This window comes from Mesoplodon densirostris, chromosome 9, assembly GCF_025265405.1.
Source record: "Mesoplodon densirostris isolate mMesDen1 chromosome 9, mMesDen1 primary haplotype, whole genome shotgun sequence".
Lineage (NCBI taxonomy): Eukaryota > Metazoa > Chordata > Mammalia > Artiodactyla > Ziphiidae > Mesoplodon > Mesoplodon densirostris.
Window position 1 is genome coordinate 93,402,161 of NC_082669.1, and position 15,699 is coordinate 93,417,859.

Here is a 15,699-nt window from a genome sequence, read left to right on the forward strand (position 1 = left end):
TGCTTTCCTAGGTGACTCCGACCTCAGGTGGGCCTACCTCCTCAGCCCTTGCAGACATCTGTATCCTGGTTCACAGCTAGGACCGGAGTGCCACTGGCTCAGGAAGGCGACAGGCTGTGATGTCCCCAGGCACCTGGAAGCTGACCCACTGTCAGCAGGAGTCAGTAAAGCAAAGAACGCCGTGAGAGATAGCTTTGGCCCAGACACAGCTGAAAGTGTATCTCGAAAGCAGAAGCATGTGCTTAAGGCCTCTGGCTCTCAGGCAGGGGAGAGGTGGTGTGTTGGATGGCAGGGATGCTGAAATTTACTGAGAAATCTGCCACTTGCTCTGGGGCCTATCAAAGAAGAGCCTCGCCTTGTGGTGGGAACAGTTGCTTCTCCCCTCCCTAGTGGGTTGCTCCAGGGCACCTGAGGACAGCCCCGGCTCTGCCACCTCGTCTCCTCGTTTGTCTGCCTCGCTGACATTTCCTCTCACTTCCCTCCCATCAGTTTGGCAGGTTTTTATCACACTGGTTTCAGTGTGTATAGACATCCCCTTGGGAGTATTGCAGTTGTAGTAAATATATACCATATACATACACACAGACATGTACAAAGCAAGGAGACTGATGGAGACACACAGACAGAGACAGACACAGGGGAAGGTGTGTGTGTGTCCATATATGCGCGTGCACACACACACACGCGCGCGCGCGCGCACACACACACACACACACACACACACACACACACACAGGGAGATACCCAGAGTCATGCAGAAGAAAAGCAAAAACACAGAAACATAATATGGCACTGCAAGAGACAGGCAGACCCTGACAAAATGACACTGATACCTAGCAGGGCGCACTCAGCCACTCCAAGAGAAAGTGTACTTCATAGAAAGGAGCCCTTGCTGGACAAGAAGTAGAGAGGCACTCACATATCCAAAACAACAGAAACAGTATCCCGGCTATAGAATTATTCAGCCTGCAAATAATTGTAGTAATAGCTCCCATTGCTTTTATCACTCAGGAAATTCCAAGGACTGTGGTAGCTCTGTGCCAGAAATAGGGATGAAGACTGAATATATAGTTCTTATTATAAATCACAATATCACAATTAGGTATATTATATATGACTATCACATCAGATGTATGATATTGTTATTTAAGAGATAGTTAAAGTAGGCTATTTAAGTTTAACCAGCAAGTTTATATAAGTGAAAACACAAAGCAAAAAATCGTTCAGAACAGGGCAAAAGTCATGGCAGTGATAAAACAGATGACTGAAGCTTGGGGGAATATTTTCTTTATCTAAAGTATAGTCTTTTCATCATATAAGTTCAAACTTGGGAATTAAGATAAGCCATAAATCATTCCTATCAGTTCTTCTCTTTTCTAATTCTGGTTGTGTGAAGACACTGGGAATTCATTCATTCATTCACCTGTACATTCATCAAATAACTATCAAGGGCCTATAAGGTGAGATTTAGGCAGACGAAGAAGACAGAGAACTGTCCTCCAGCTGCTGTCAGTCTGCTAGGAGAGAAAGACAAGAAAGTCATCACAGCTCATTCTGAGAAGAGTTACCGTAGAGGTGTAAACCACGGATCAGGAGTAGCTCGCTGCATATGGGACAGCAGAGCTAAGTTTTAAGGAAAAAGAAAAAATTAGATGATAAAGTGAAGCACCTTTCAGGCAGAGCCGACATCAGGGCCGAGCACATACCCTCAGCCTGCAGTCCCAGCCTGCAAGGTGTTCTGATCCATCATGGCTGAGACTCACCCACCGGCCGACAGAGGCTGGTAGGCGTTAGTCCTGAAGCCCCGGGGCCTGGTATGTCTCCAGATATATTTACCAAGCTGCTGTTGCCCAGTCAGAACAGCAGGCTGTGGGGTTCTTGATTTGCTCTCCACTGGGCCTGGACCCCTGCTGAGGAGCCTGCCTCAGCCTTGACCTGGACTCCTGTGCTCCACCCCCGATAGATCACCCAGAATCTTGATGCCACCACCTGCCAGACTCCACACACAGCCAGTTCCAGACGCTCCTCGTGCAATGTCATAAGAATAAGAGCCTCCGCTTATCAAGACCTTATGCTGTGCCAGGCTTGGATCATGCTGATTACATGTATTATGTCATTAGATCCTTGGAACCACACCAGTGAATTTTATCATTACCTCCATGTTCCAGTTGAGGACAACGAATCTTAAAGAGGTTAGGAGCTTACCTGAGATCACACTTAGTAAATGGTAGGACCAAGGTTCGTGCTCAGATATCCTGACACCAACATCAGTCTGATTAACCATCTTGCTATATTACCCTCCCCACTGAGAAGCTGCAACCCCAGTGGACGCCAGTGTTGGCCCAGATGTCAGGGTCTTGGGACTGTGATTTGGGTGGCAGGCCTATGAGGAGGGCCCCATAGCGGATAACGGCCCTAACTCTATCCACTCCTGCCCTCCTCTCCTTCCGAGCGTGCCCATAATCCAGAGCTCCCAGCATGCCTCGCCGTCCAGCCTGAATGGGTACTGACCACTGACCGTGCTCTTAGGGAAGTGGGACAGGTGAAATCAAGACCTCAGAATCCCGGGACTTCCCTAGTGGTCCAGGGGTAAAGAATCCGTCTTCCAGTGCAAGGGACGCGGGTTCGATCCTTGGTCGGGGGAACTAAGATCCCACATGCCGCAGGGCAACTAAGCCAGCGCGCCACAACTACTGAGCCCGTGTGCCTCAACGAGAGAGCCCGCGTGCTGCAAACTACAGAGCCCAAGGGCTCTGGACCCCGTGGGCCAGAGCTACAGAGCCGATGCGCCCTGGAGGCTGTGCACCACAACTAGAGAGAGAAAACCCGCACGCCACAACTAGAGAGAAGCCTGTATGCCGCAACGAAGAGCCCACGTGCTGCAACTAAGACCTGACGCAGCCAAAAAAAAAAAAAACCAGAACCTCAGAATCCCAACTCAGCAATTCGACCGGGCTCCACACAGCTTTTAGATTTTCCTCTTTGGAAGTCCTTAGATATTTTAAGTCCCACGTTCAGAAATCCTGGCTTTCGGGTCACGTAAGAAATCCTGAAACATTCAATGCCTGTGGAGGTCTTGGGTCTTCTCCAAAGAATTCATTCCACCAGGGAAAGCTGCTTCCCCTCAGTGTCTAGGGCCTTAGAGGTAGGCAGGGAGCGGGGAGTGTGGGCCTCATGGAAAAGGAATAAGAAATGAAAGCAAAGGAGCAGCTTCATACCAGTCCGGACTCCTGGGATAAAGTGCTCCCCTCTCGGCTCCACATCAGGCCATTCCCAAGCCATGGCAGCCTCGGCGAGGGCACCACAATGGGTCCCAGTGTGGCTGAATGGGGGGGTCCCTCGCCATGAGAAGATGTCATGGAGCTCTTGGGGAGGGTGGAGCTGCTGTGGGCTGCCAAGGCATAACGCACAGGCCCTGTGGGCGGCATAATGTGGTATTTATCTCCCTCACTTTGCAGAGAGGGAACAGGCAGAACAATCCAGACTCTGTCAGCAAGGTCCTCTGGGGAGTTCAGGCCTCGCTAATGAAGATGAATAAGACGGGGGAATCTGCCTTTGCTGTTCAGAGCTAATGTATACATATTCACGGGCAGGGAGGACAACTCCCAGAATGACCCATCCTCCAGAGAGGCAACAGGGGCAGAGGTAAGGCAGTGCAAAGCCGCACTTGGGGTGGGGTGTGTCTTGTGGGCTGGAACACTGCGGGCTGTGAATTAGGGCGCCCCAGGAAATACCCTTAAATGGATGGAATTCCCAAGGCGAAATTTATTCCTTTGCCTGCTGCAAATGTATGAGTCCTGGTCTGAGCTCAGGGACCCCTGAAGAACTTAGTTCTCAGCTGAGTTCCAGAAGCAAATCCAACTCTGCTACTTCCTACTCCACATCAGCTAATACCAATCCTCACACCATATCTGTTCTGCCTGGTGTGGCCTCATGGAATTTGCTGGAGGTTCCATGTTAGAGTTCCAGGTACACACGAAGGCTCGGGACACATGTTACAGCATCTCATCTCATACACATAGACCCTGTTTTCTGAATCTCCATCTATCTGACTCTTCCATGATGTGCCCTCAACTAAGTTTTTCTGGGCGACAAATCCTTGCCCACCATAGACCTCCAGGGTCCAGGAAGGTGACCTTGGTAGGAGACTATACAGTGTGTAAGGAAATCGGGACCAAAAACTTGGGCATCTGTACCATGTTTCTTCAGGTGAGAGCAAATGTTGGCCCTGCACCTACGCACACCGTCACTCTGAAGTCAGTGGATTTGTTCTTAACTCACAGATATTTTGATATGTGAAAGGTTTTATTCCCTGTTTCGGCACACTCAGCCTCTGTCCCCAGGCAGCATAACGGAAAGGATACACACTGAGTCAAATAAATCAAATCCCCTCTCTGCAGCCGGCCTCCTGTAGGTTTCCACGGAGCCACAGGCTAGTCCTTAGCAGCAAGACAAATGTCTGACAGAGCTCAGCGTGCCTTACCTGCCTTTCCGACATGATGTAGAGCTGCTCGTGGTCCTTGGAGAAGGCCATGTCCCGGAGGACGGGGCCGGGGTCCACCACCTGTACCGTCTCATACTGGAGGGCATTGCCCCTGGGCCCATCTACCCGGATCTGTGGAGGAGAGGAAGAGGAGAGCTGGTGTGAGTTCCGATCCTGCGTGGCCCGGTCCAGCTTCCGCCCGGGGCCCCTCCCACAGGCAAGGGGGAGGCAGTGAGCCCTGCCTCCCAGAGGCCAGGCCTGAAGGCTCAGGAGCAGCACACGCCCACCAGGGGCCTCGCCTTGGGAATGGCAAAGAGAAGGGACGAGGCGGAGACCAAACCAAGAACCTGGTGTTCTTCTCTTGGGCTCACTATGCCTTAGGCTCCGGTCTTTCTTTTTTTTTTTTTCTCCTTTTTTTTTTGCGGTACGGGCCTCTCACTGTTGTGGCCTCTCCCTTTGCGGAGCACAGGCTCCGGACGCGCAGGCTCAGCGGCCATGGCTCACGGGCCCAGCTGCTCCGCGGCATGTGGGATCTTCCCGGACTGGGGCACGAACCCGCGTCCCCTGCATCGGCAGGCTGACTCAACCACTGCGCCACCAGGGAAGCCCAAGGCTCAAGTCCTTGAGGCCTTGCTTGTACATCTTTGGAGAAGAGGACGGGCCTTTCTAGCTACTCAGAATATTACCTTATTGTTAACGTAATAAAAAGGTTCTCTGCAACATCAAAAGTCCTACCTGATATACTGATAGAATAGATGGGGAAGATGAGATGCAGTACGTTAAACAACTGGCCTGAGCTATCAAATCTGGTGACAGAATGAGAATCCAGTTTGACCCTGGAGTCCATGCTTTTCCTACCACTCCAGTTACACAAGGGACCCTGTTCCTTGATGGCTTTCATGTTTACTTCCTGGGGGTGCCACTAAAGGCAGTGGCCTCCAGCCTGCACAATTCCAGAGGCTTTTGCCAGTCTTTCCCAATTCTGAAGCTGAAACACCTGCGCTTGGCAAATATTTATTTTAAAAATGAAAAAATAAATGAAGTTCAAACTCTTCTTTGCAGATTTCCCATTAAGCTCAGGAAAACAACAACAACAGCAATGAAAACAAACAAACTGGTGAAGGAATTAACAAAAGATATGTTCAGCCCTGAAAATCTAAATGCCTTGGATTCCAGTACCCCTCTTCCTTCTGTTCCCACCCCAAGGCACCCGCTGTCCGCCCTGGCCAGGTCCTTCCTTAATCTGAATGAAATGGGAGTTCATGCAAAACCAATTGGGATTACCACCCAAGTCTGACCACGAGGTGATGGCCTTGGCCCCCAGCCCAGCCAGGCTTAATCCCCAGCTGTGAATCACCCCTGGAGCAGCAGCACGAGAGTGATATTGCACGGCTGGGCCGGCTGGTCTCCAGCCCCTTAAGGCTGCTGGCAGGAGCAAGCGCCCCTCGGGGATGCTAGCAGAATGGAGTCCCACCCAGTGCCCCGAGGGAAATTGGATTCAGTGCTTGAGTGATATCTGGTTCCAACTTCCCTGCTCTTTAGGGTGAGCTGATGTGCTGGATGTGGACATCAGAAGAAACTAGGTGACCTGGGCAGGGACAAAGAGGTGGACCAGGGAGCGCCAATGGGGCAAGTTTTCCCAGGTTCAAGGAGGCAGGATGGGGGTATGACCCCCACCCTTGCCCATTCTGCCAGGGTGGGAAATCAGTAATTGAAGAGGTGGTTCCTGGAAATTCCCTGGCGGTCCAGTGGTTGGGACTCAGCACCCTCACTGCCAGGGGGCTCGAGTTTGATCCCTGGTCAGGGAACTGGGATCTTGCAAAGCCATGTGGCGCAGCCAAAAAAATAATAAAAATAAAATAAAATAAAAGACCTTTAAAAAAAAGAAAAGGTAGTTCTTCCCTTCACATCACCCCACCCCAGTCCACTACTTGTTTCAGAAAACAGAAAGGAAAGCATCCATTCATCCATCTGCTGAAAGAATCTCACACAAGACATGAATAAAAGAGTTTATGGTGGATGTGCTGAATGATGGGCAATCACAAAATTCAGGTAGGCTGGACCAGCTGCTGGCTCTTGGGCCATGACATGAATAAGAACAAGAACTGCTAGCGATTGAGTGGCTGCTATGTGTCAGGCGCTATTCTAGGCATTCTACATGTATCTACCCTCTCATTTAAACCTCATAACTCCAAGAAGCCTTAATATTCTGTTGTGCCAAAACTTCACAACAACTGTTAATGAGATACTTTACATGTGTTTTTCCCTCCTACATCTTTTTTTTTTCTTTGTGGTACGCAGGCCTCTCACTGTCGTGGCCTCTCCTGTTGCGGAGCACAGGCTCCGGACGCGCAGGCTCAGCGGCCATGGCTCACAGGCCCAGCTGCTCCGCGGCATGTGGGATCTTCCTGGACCAGGGCATGAACCCATGTCCCCTGCATCGGCAGGCGGACTCTCAACCACTGCGCCACCAGGGAAGCCCCCTACTACATCTTTGAAACCTGATATGTATTTCACACTGAGAGCAAAACTCAATTTGGACCAGCCACATTTCGGGTGCTTAATAGCCATGTGTAGACAATGGCTACTGTACTGGACAGCACATTTCTAATTTCTAGACTATTCTCATCCCTGTGTTCTGATTCTGCACCCACCAAGTGACCCTGCTGATAATAAGTTGGCTTGGTGACTATCCTCCTGCAGGTGCCCTCAGTGGAGATCTTGCCCGCTTCCCTCCCCTGCACAATACTCTGTGTCTCCCAGAACCTTCAATTTATAGCATAATGAGCGTGCCCCATTGTCTTCACTTTTTTGGAGCTCACAGGCTGTAAGCTCCAGCTAGCTGGATGGTCCCCATCGGCCCAAGCAAGTTGTGTGGGCCCAGGCTGCTCCAGGCTAGCCCTCAGCAGGCTCATTTGACACACTCATGCCTACTCTTTCCTCACCCAGGCTACAGGTTCCCTGGGCACACGTCTTGTGCGGCAGGAACCCCCTGCATCCTGGGTGATAGTCAAAACATTTAACAACCGCTAGAGGGAGAGGACCAACCAATCAGAGGAGTTGCTGTGGGGTCAGGTGGTCTTAAAGGCTCCCAGCTGCACCAAGTAATACTGCTGGGGGTGAAGGCGGGACCCAGATAGGAATTATTTCAAGATTTAACAACTGGTGAGTTATTTACAACAGCCAAGACTTGGAAACAATCTAAATGTCTGTTGACGACTGAATGGATAAAGAAAATGTGACTCATATCACATAGATAGAGTGTAAAAGGTATATACTACATCTACATACATAGATGCATACAATGGAATATTATTCAACGTTAAAAAGAGAAGGAAGGGCTTCCCTGGTGTCGCAGTGGTTGAGAGTCTGCCTGCTGATGCAGGGGACACAGGTTCGTGTCCCGGTCCGGGAAGATCCCACATGCCGCGGAGCGGCTGGGCCCGTGAGCCATGGCCGCTAAGCCTGCGTGTCCGGAGCCTGTGCTCCGCAACGGGAGAGGCCACAACAGTGAGGCCCACGTACCGCAAAAAAAAAAAAAAAAAAAAAAAAGAGATAAGGAAATCCTGCCATTTGCGACAACATGGATGAACTTGGAGGACATCATGCTGAGTGAACTAAGGCAGACACAAATACCGCGTGACCTCACTTATATGTGGGATCTAAAATAGTCAAACTCATGGAAACAGAGAGTAGAATGGTGGTTGCAGGAACCGGGGAGGATGGAGTGGGGAGATGCCAACAGGTACAAAGTTTCAGTTATGAAGGATGAACAAATTCTGGAGATCTAATGCACAGCAATGTTAACAATGTCAGAGATATTCTATTGTATACTTGAAATCTGTTAAGAGGGTAGATCTTAAATGTTCTCATCACACACACACACACACACACACACAGGGAAGAAAACAGTAACTATGTGAGACCATGGATATGTTAATTAGCTTGATTGTGGTGGCTATCTCACAATGTACATGCATATCACAACATCAAGTCACATGCCTCAAATATATACAATTGCTATTTGTTAATTATACCTCAACAAAAATGAGAAAAGCAACAACTGTTGAGGCCACGCTAGGACATAACAACCGAGCATCAGTCCTGCTTGGACCATGTGGGCCCCTCCATCACAGCATGCATCCCCTCCGCGCAGCTTCCCTGGAGCAAGCACGTGTGCCCGAGGGCACACACAGGCTCCTCACCTGCCCTCCCCAGCTGCTCCATCTCCAGCCCAGGATAATCCTAGGCAGCACGGGCCCCCCTTTCCCTCCAGCCTATCTACCAGGCAGCACGGCCACCTCTCCATCCCTGGCACGGTGAGCGTCTGCGCTGCCAGGCAGACTGCTATTAAAACATCAGCAGGGTGGCCTCCGCAAAGGTCAGCCATCCGGGGAGTGCCTGGCAGCTGCTTGTTTGTTTATTGGAACATTATCTGGGCTGGGCTGTTTATTTACGTCCATTGAAGGACTGAACAATAAATATCATCTCCCAGTAGCAGGCAGATGCTTGCACTAGAGCGTTCTGGCTGCCGTCTTGCTTGAAATAATCTCCCTAATGAGCAAACAGTGCTATTCATCTTTAAAGACGCAGGCCACCCCCGGCTTCCCCCTTTCCTCTCTTTCACATCCTCCCTAAATTCCCTGGTCAAGGTCCACACTGGCCAAATAGCTGGGCAAGGCCCAGAGAGTGGGGTCTTCACCTGGCAGGGACTAGAGGGACAGGGTGAGAGTGGATAAAACCCTGAGACAAGTGTCCCAGGACCCTCTGAATTCTCCACTTGGACCCTCACACCTCCAACACAGAGGCATGTGAACCAGGGGGTCTGCTTCTCCCCTGAGACGCCTCAAGACACGACTTCGGCTCTCTTAGGTGTCCTGGCCTTGACCTGTCTCCCGCAGAGGCAGAAATAGAACAGCCGTGAGGACCCGCGGTGGGAAATGAGTGACCAGGATCTCCTTCTCTGCACATACAGGGCTGCGGGGTCTCTCAGGAGGGAAAAATAACCAAGCTTTTGATCTTGTTTATGCTGTTTATTCAGTTGATCCCCAGAGGCTCAAAGTGGTGCAACCCTCGTCACTGTCACACATCTTGCCACGCAGGCTGGAAAGCAGGTGATAGGAGGAATAAGCACATGGGAGAGCACCCGCATCAGGTGCATAGTAGGTCTAGTTCCTTGGTTGAATGAATGAATGACTTGAGAAACTCACTCTGGGCCTGAGCTGCCACAGTTGGGACCTTCAGACATACAGATACACTCACAGGTATAAACATACACAACCTCTCTCTGTCTGTGAAGATGAGGCCACGTCTCCACTCAAACATGGCCTCTAGAACTTTCCACTTATAATTCCACAACAACACGACAGATGGGGAGGAATCAGAAGGATGTGGCGGGCCAGCAGGGAAACAGACCCAAGTACGAGGTATGAGTATCTTGGCAACTTGCTGGTGGTGGGGTTACCTCTCCTTACGGCAAGGGGCCCCTTTATAGTCTCCGTGTCCCTGCAGAAGAGGGCAGTGGCTCAGGGCTCACCACTGGGTTCTCAGGACGGTGGCTGGGATGACCTCTGAGCTCCCACCAGACTCCCAGGGGCTGCAAGTCTATCCCCTGCCAAGGGCAGCTCCTCGGCCCCAAGGGTTCACTTGCTGTCAAATATTCCTATAACCCCCAATCAAGGACATCTGAAGCAAATCTTCACTCTTACTGTCACTTGAATTGCCCCTAGTGCTTTCAGGTTTGTTTTTTTTTTTCTTTTTGAGTGGCATGTTGATTTTTTAATTTATTTTATTTTATTTTTTTTTTCCTTTTTGCGGTATGTGGGCCTCTCACTGTTGTGGCCTCTCCCGTTGCGGAGCACAGGCTCCAGATGCGCAGGCCCAGCGGCCATGGCTCACGGGCCCAGCCGCTCCGCGGCATATGGGATCCTCCCAGACCGGGGCACGAACCCGTATCCCCTGCATCGGCAGGCGGACTCTTAACCACTTGCGCCACCAGGGAGGCCCTTAATTTATTTTATATTGGAGTACAGTTGATTTACAATGTTGTGTTAGTTTCAGGTGTACAGCAAAGTGATTCAGTCACACATATACATAGATCCATTCTTTTTCAGATTCTTCTCCCATGTAGGTTATTACAGAATATTGATAGAGTTCCCTGTGCTGAACAGTAGTGCCCAGTGCTTTCTTTTCTTTTTTCTTTTTTTTTTTTTTTTGTGGTATGCGGGCCTCTCACTGTTGTGGCCTCTCCTGTTGAGGAGCACAGGCTCCAGACGCGCAGGCTCAGCGGCCATGGCTCATGGGCCCAGCCGCTCCACGGCATGCGGGATCTTCCTGGACCGGGGCACAAAGCTGTGTCCCCTGCATCGGCAGGCGGACTCTCAACCACTGCGCCACCAGGGAAGCCCCAGTGCTTTCATTTTTAAAATCACGCCTCTCCCTATCCTACAGCTCTTCCAATCTCCTTCCCCTGCTCCACTTTCTCTTTTTAGCACAGCATTTGTCCCCGTTTCACATACTATATAATTTATTCCTTTATTATGCTTATTATTTATCTCCATTGCTAGAATGTAAACTCGACAAAGCAGAAATCTTTTTTTTTTAACATCTCTATTGGAGTATAATTGCTTTACAATGGTGTGTTAGTTTCTGCTTTGTAACAAAGGGAATCAGCTATACATATACATATATCTCCATATCTCCTCCCTCTTGCGTCTCCCTCCCACTCTCCCCCTACCCCACCCCTCTAGGTGGTCACAATAACTGATCTGATCTCCCTGTGCTGTGTGGCTGCTTCCCACTAGCTATCTATTTTACATTTGGTAGTGTATATATGTCCATGCCACTCACTCACTTCATCCCAGCTTCCCATTCCCCCTCCCTGTGTCCTCAAGTCCATTCTCTACGTCTGCACCTTTATTCCTGTCCTGCCCCTAGGTTGTTCAAAACCATTTTTTTTTTGTTTTTTTTTATATTCCATGTATATGTGTTAACAAATGGTATTTGTTTTTCTCTTACTTCACTCTGTATGATAGTCTCTAAACCCATCCACCTCGCTACAAATAACTCAATTTTGTTTCTTTTTAAGGCTGAGTAATATTCCATTGTATATATGGGCTGTATCTTATTTATCCATTCATCTGTCGATAGACACTTAGGTTGCTTCCATGTCCTGGCTATTGTAAATAGTGCTGCGATGAACATTGTGGTACATGAGTCTTATTGAATTATGGTTTTCTCATGGTATATGCCCAGTAGTGGGATTGCTGGGTCGTATGGTAGTTCTATTTTTAGTCTCTTAAGGAACCTCCATACTGTTCTCCATAGTGGCTGTATCAGTTTACATTGCCAGCAACAGTGCAAGAGGGTTCCCTTTTCTCCACACCCTCTCCAGCATTTATACTTTGTACATTTTTCCATGATGGCCATTCTGACCGGTGTGAGGTGATACCTCATTGTAGTTTTGATTTGCACTTCTCTAATGATTAATGATGTTCAGCATCCTTTCATATGTTTGTTGACAATGTGTGTATCTTCTTTGGAAAAATGTCTATTTAAGTCCTCCACCAATTTTTGGATTGGGTTGTTTGTTTTTTTGAAATTGAGCTGCATGAGCTGCTTGTATAGTTTGGAGATTAATCCTTTGTCAGTTGCTTCATTTGCAAATATTTTCTCCCATTCTGAGGGTTGTCTTTTCACCTTGTTTATGGTTTCCTTTGCTGTGCAAAAGCTTTGAAGTTTCATTAGGTCCCATTTATTTATTTTTGTTTTTATTTCCCTTTCTCTAGGAGGTGGGTCAAAAAGGATCTTGCTGTGATTTATGTCATAGAGTGTTCTGCCTATGTTTTCCTCTAAGAGTTTTTATACTGTCTGGCCTTACATTAAGGTCTTTAATCCATTTTCAGTCTATTTTTGTGTATGGTGTTAGGGAGCGTCTTAATTTCATTCTTTTACATGTAGCTGTCCAGTTTTCCCAGCACCACTTATTGAAGAGACTGTCTTTTCTCCACTGTACATTCTTGCCTCCTTTATCAAAAATAAGGTGACCATATGTGTATGGGTTTATCTCTGGGCTTTCTACCCTGCTCTATTGATCTATATTTCTGTTTTTGTGCCAGTACCGTACTGTCTTGATTACTGTAGCTTTGTAGTACAGTCTGAAGTCAGGGAGCCTGATTCCTCCACATCTGTTTTTCTTTCTCAAGATTGCTTTGGCTCTTCGGGGTCTTTTGTGTTTCCACACAAATTGTGAAATTTTTTGTTCTACCTCTGTGAAAAATGCCATTGGTAGTTTGATAGGGATTGCATTGAATCTGTAGATTGCTTTGGGTAGTATGCTCATTTTCACAATGTTGATTCTTCCAATCCAAGAACATAGTATATCTATCCATCTGTCTGTATCATCTTTAATTTCTTTCATCAGTGTCTTATAGTTTTCTGCATACATATCTTTTGTCTCCTTAGGTAGGTTTATTTCTAGGTATTTTATTCTTTTTGTTGCAATGGTAAATGAGAGTGCTTCCTTAATTTCTCTTTCAGATTTTTCATCATTAGTGTATAGAAATGCAAGAGATTTCTATGCATTAATTTTGTATCCTGCTACTTTACCAAATTCATTGATTAGCTCTCGTAGTTTTCTGGTAGCATCTTTAGGATTCTCTATGTATAGTATCATGTCATCTGCAAACAGTGACAGTTTTACTTCTTCTTTTCTGATTTGGATTCCTTTTATTTCTTTTTCTTCTCTGATTGCTTGGCTAAAACTTCCAAATGTATGTTGAATAATAGTGTTGAGAGTGGACAACCTTGTATTGTTCCTGAGCTTAGAGGAAATGGTTTTTCACCATTGAGAATGAAGTGGGCTGTGGGTTTGTCATATATGGCCTTTATTATGTTGAGGTAAGTTCCCTCTATGCCTCCTTTCTGAAGGGTTTTTATCATAAATGAGTGTTGAATTTTGTCAAAAGCTTTTCTGCATCTCCTGAGAAGATCATATGGTTTTTATCCTTCAATTTGTTAATATGATTTATCACATTGATTGATTTGTGTATACTGAAGAATCCTTGCATTCCTGGGATAAACCCAACTTGACAATGGTGTATGATCCTTTTAATGTGCTGTTGGATTCTGTTTGCTAGTATTTTTTTTTTTTTTTTTTTTTTTTGCGGTACGCGGGCCTCTCACTGCTGTGGCCTCTCCCGTTGCGGAGCACAGGCTCCGGACACGCAGGCTCAGCAGCCATGGCTCACGGGCCCAGCCGCTCCGCGGCATGTGGGATCTTCCCAGACCGGGGCACGAACCCGCGTCCCCTGCATCGGCAGGCAGACTCTCAACCACTGCGCCACCAGGGAAGCCCCTGTTTGCTAGTATTTTGTTGAGGATTTTTGCTTCTATGTTCATCAGCGATATTGGCCTGTAGTTTTCTCTCTTTGTGACATCCTTCTCTGGTTTTGGAATCAGGGTGATGGTGGCCTTGTAGAATGAGTTTGGGAGTATTCCTCCCTCTGCTACATTTTGGAAGAGTTTGAGAAGGATAGGTGTTAGCTCTTCTCTAAATGTTTGATAGAATTCGCCTGTGGAGCCATCTGGTCCTGGGCTTTTGTTTGTTGGAAGATTTTTAATCACAGTTTCAATTTCAGTGCTTGTGATTGGTCTGTTTATATTTTCTATTTCTTCCTGGTTCAGTCTGGGAAGGTTGTGCATTTCTAAGAATTTGTCCATTTCTTCCAGGTTGTCCATTTTCTTGGCATATAGTTGCTTGTTGTAATCTCTCATGATCCTTTGTATATCTGCAGTGTCAGCTGTTATTTCTCCTTTTTCATTTCTAATTCTGTTGATTTGAGTCTTCTTTTTTTTCTTGATGAGTCTGGCTAATGGTTTATCAATTGTGTTTATCTTCTCAAAGAACCAGCTTTTAGTTTTATTGATCTTTGCTATAGTTTCCTTCATTTCTTTTTCATTTATTTCTGACCTGATCTTTATGATTTCTTTCTTTCTGCTAACTTTTTTTTTTTTGTTGTTGTTGTTCTTCTTTCTCTAATTGCTTTAGGTGTTAAGGTTAGGTTGTTTGAGATTTTTCTTGTTTCTTGAGGTAGGACTGTATTGTTATAAACTTCCCTCTTAGAATTGCTTTTGCTGCATCCCATAGGTTTTGGGTCATCGTGTTTTCATTGTCATTTGTTTCTAGGTATTTTTTTATTTCTTCAGTGATCATTTGGTTATTTAGTAGTGTATTGTTTAGCCTCCATGAGTTTGTATTTTTTACAGATTTTTTCCTGTAATTGATATCTAGTCTCATAGCATTGTGATCGGAAAAGATACTTGATACGATTTCAATTTTCTTAAATTTAGCAAGTCTTGATTTGTGACCCAAGATATGATCTATCCTGGAGAATGTTCCATGAGTACTTGTGAAGAAAGTGTAATCTGCTGTTTTTGGATGGAATGTCCTATAAATACCAGTTAGGTCCCTCTTGTTTAATGTATCATTTAAAGCTTGTGCTTCATTTATTTTCATTATGGTTGATCTGTCCACTGGTGAAAGTGAGGTCTTAAAGTTCCCTAATATGATTGTGTTACTGTCGATTTCCCCTTTTATGGCTGTTAGCATTTGTCTTGTGTATTGAGGTGCTCCTATGTTGGGTGCATATATATTTACAATTGTTATATCTTCTTGGATTGATCCCTTGATCATTATGTAGTGTCCTTCTTTGTCTCTTGTAATAGTTTTTATTTTAAAGTCTATTTTGTCTGATATGAGAATTGCTACTCCAGCTTTCTTTTGATTTCCATTTGCATGGAATATCTTTTTCAGTCCCCTCACTTTCAGTCTGTATGTGTCCCTAGGTTTGAAGTGGGTCTCTTGTAGACAGGATATATATGGGTCTTGTTTTTGTATCCATTCAGCCAGTCTATGTCTTTTACTGGGAGCATCTAATCCATTTACATTTAAGTTAGTTATCGATATGTATGTTCCTATTACCATTTTCTTAATTGTTTTGGGTTTGTTATTGTAGTTCTTTTCCTTCTCTTGTGTGTCCTGCCTAGAGAAGTTCCTTTAGCATTTGTTGTAGAGCTGGTTTGGTGGTGCTGAATTCTCTTAGCTTTTGCTTATCTGTAAAGGTTTTAATTTCTCCATTGAATCTGAATGAGATCCTTACTGGGTAGAGTAATCTTGGTTGTAGCTTTTTCCCTTTCATCACTTTAAATAGGTCTTG

The 15,699-nt window shown here is 46.6% G+C and overlaps 1 protein-coding gene across 3 annotated transcripts in view; it reads right to left on the minus strand.

The window, feature by feature from the left end:
- Positions 1–15,699, minus strand: part of PLXNA4 (plexin A4) — a 627,343-nt gene that overhangs the window by 168,960 nt on the left and 442,684 nt on the right. For all 3 annotated transcript variants that reach the window (XM_060108908.1, XM_060108911.1, XM_060108910.1), the window contains exon 4: positions 4,484–4,615. In XM_060108908.1, the coding sequence (XP_059964891.1) occupies positions 4,484–4,615 (132 nt within the window). The remainder of the gene's footprint in view (positions 1–4,483; positions 4,616–15,699) is intronic.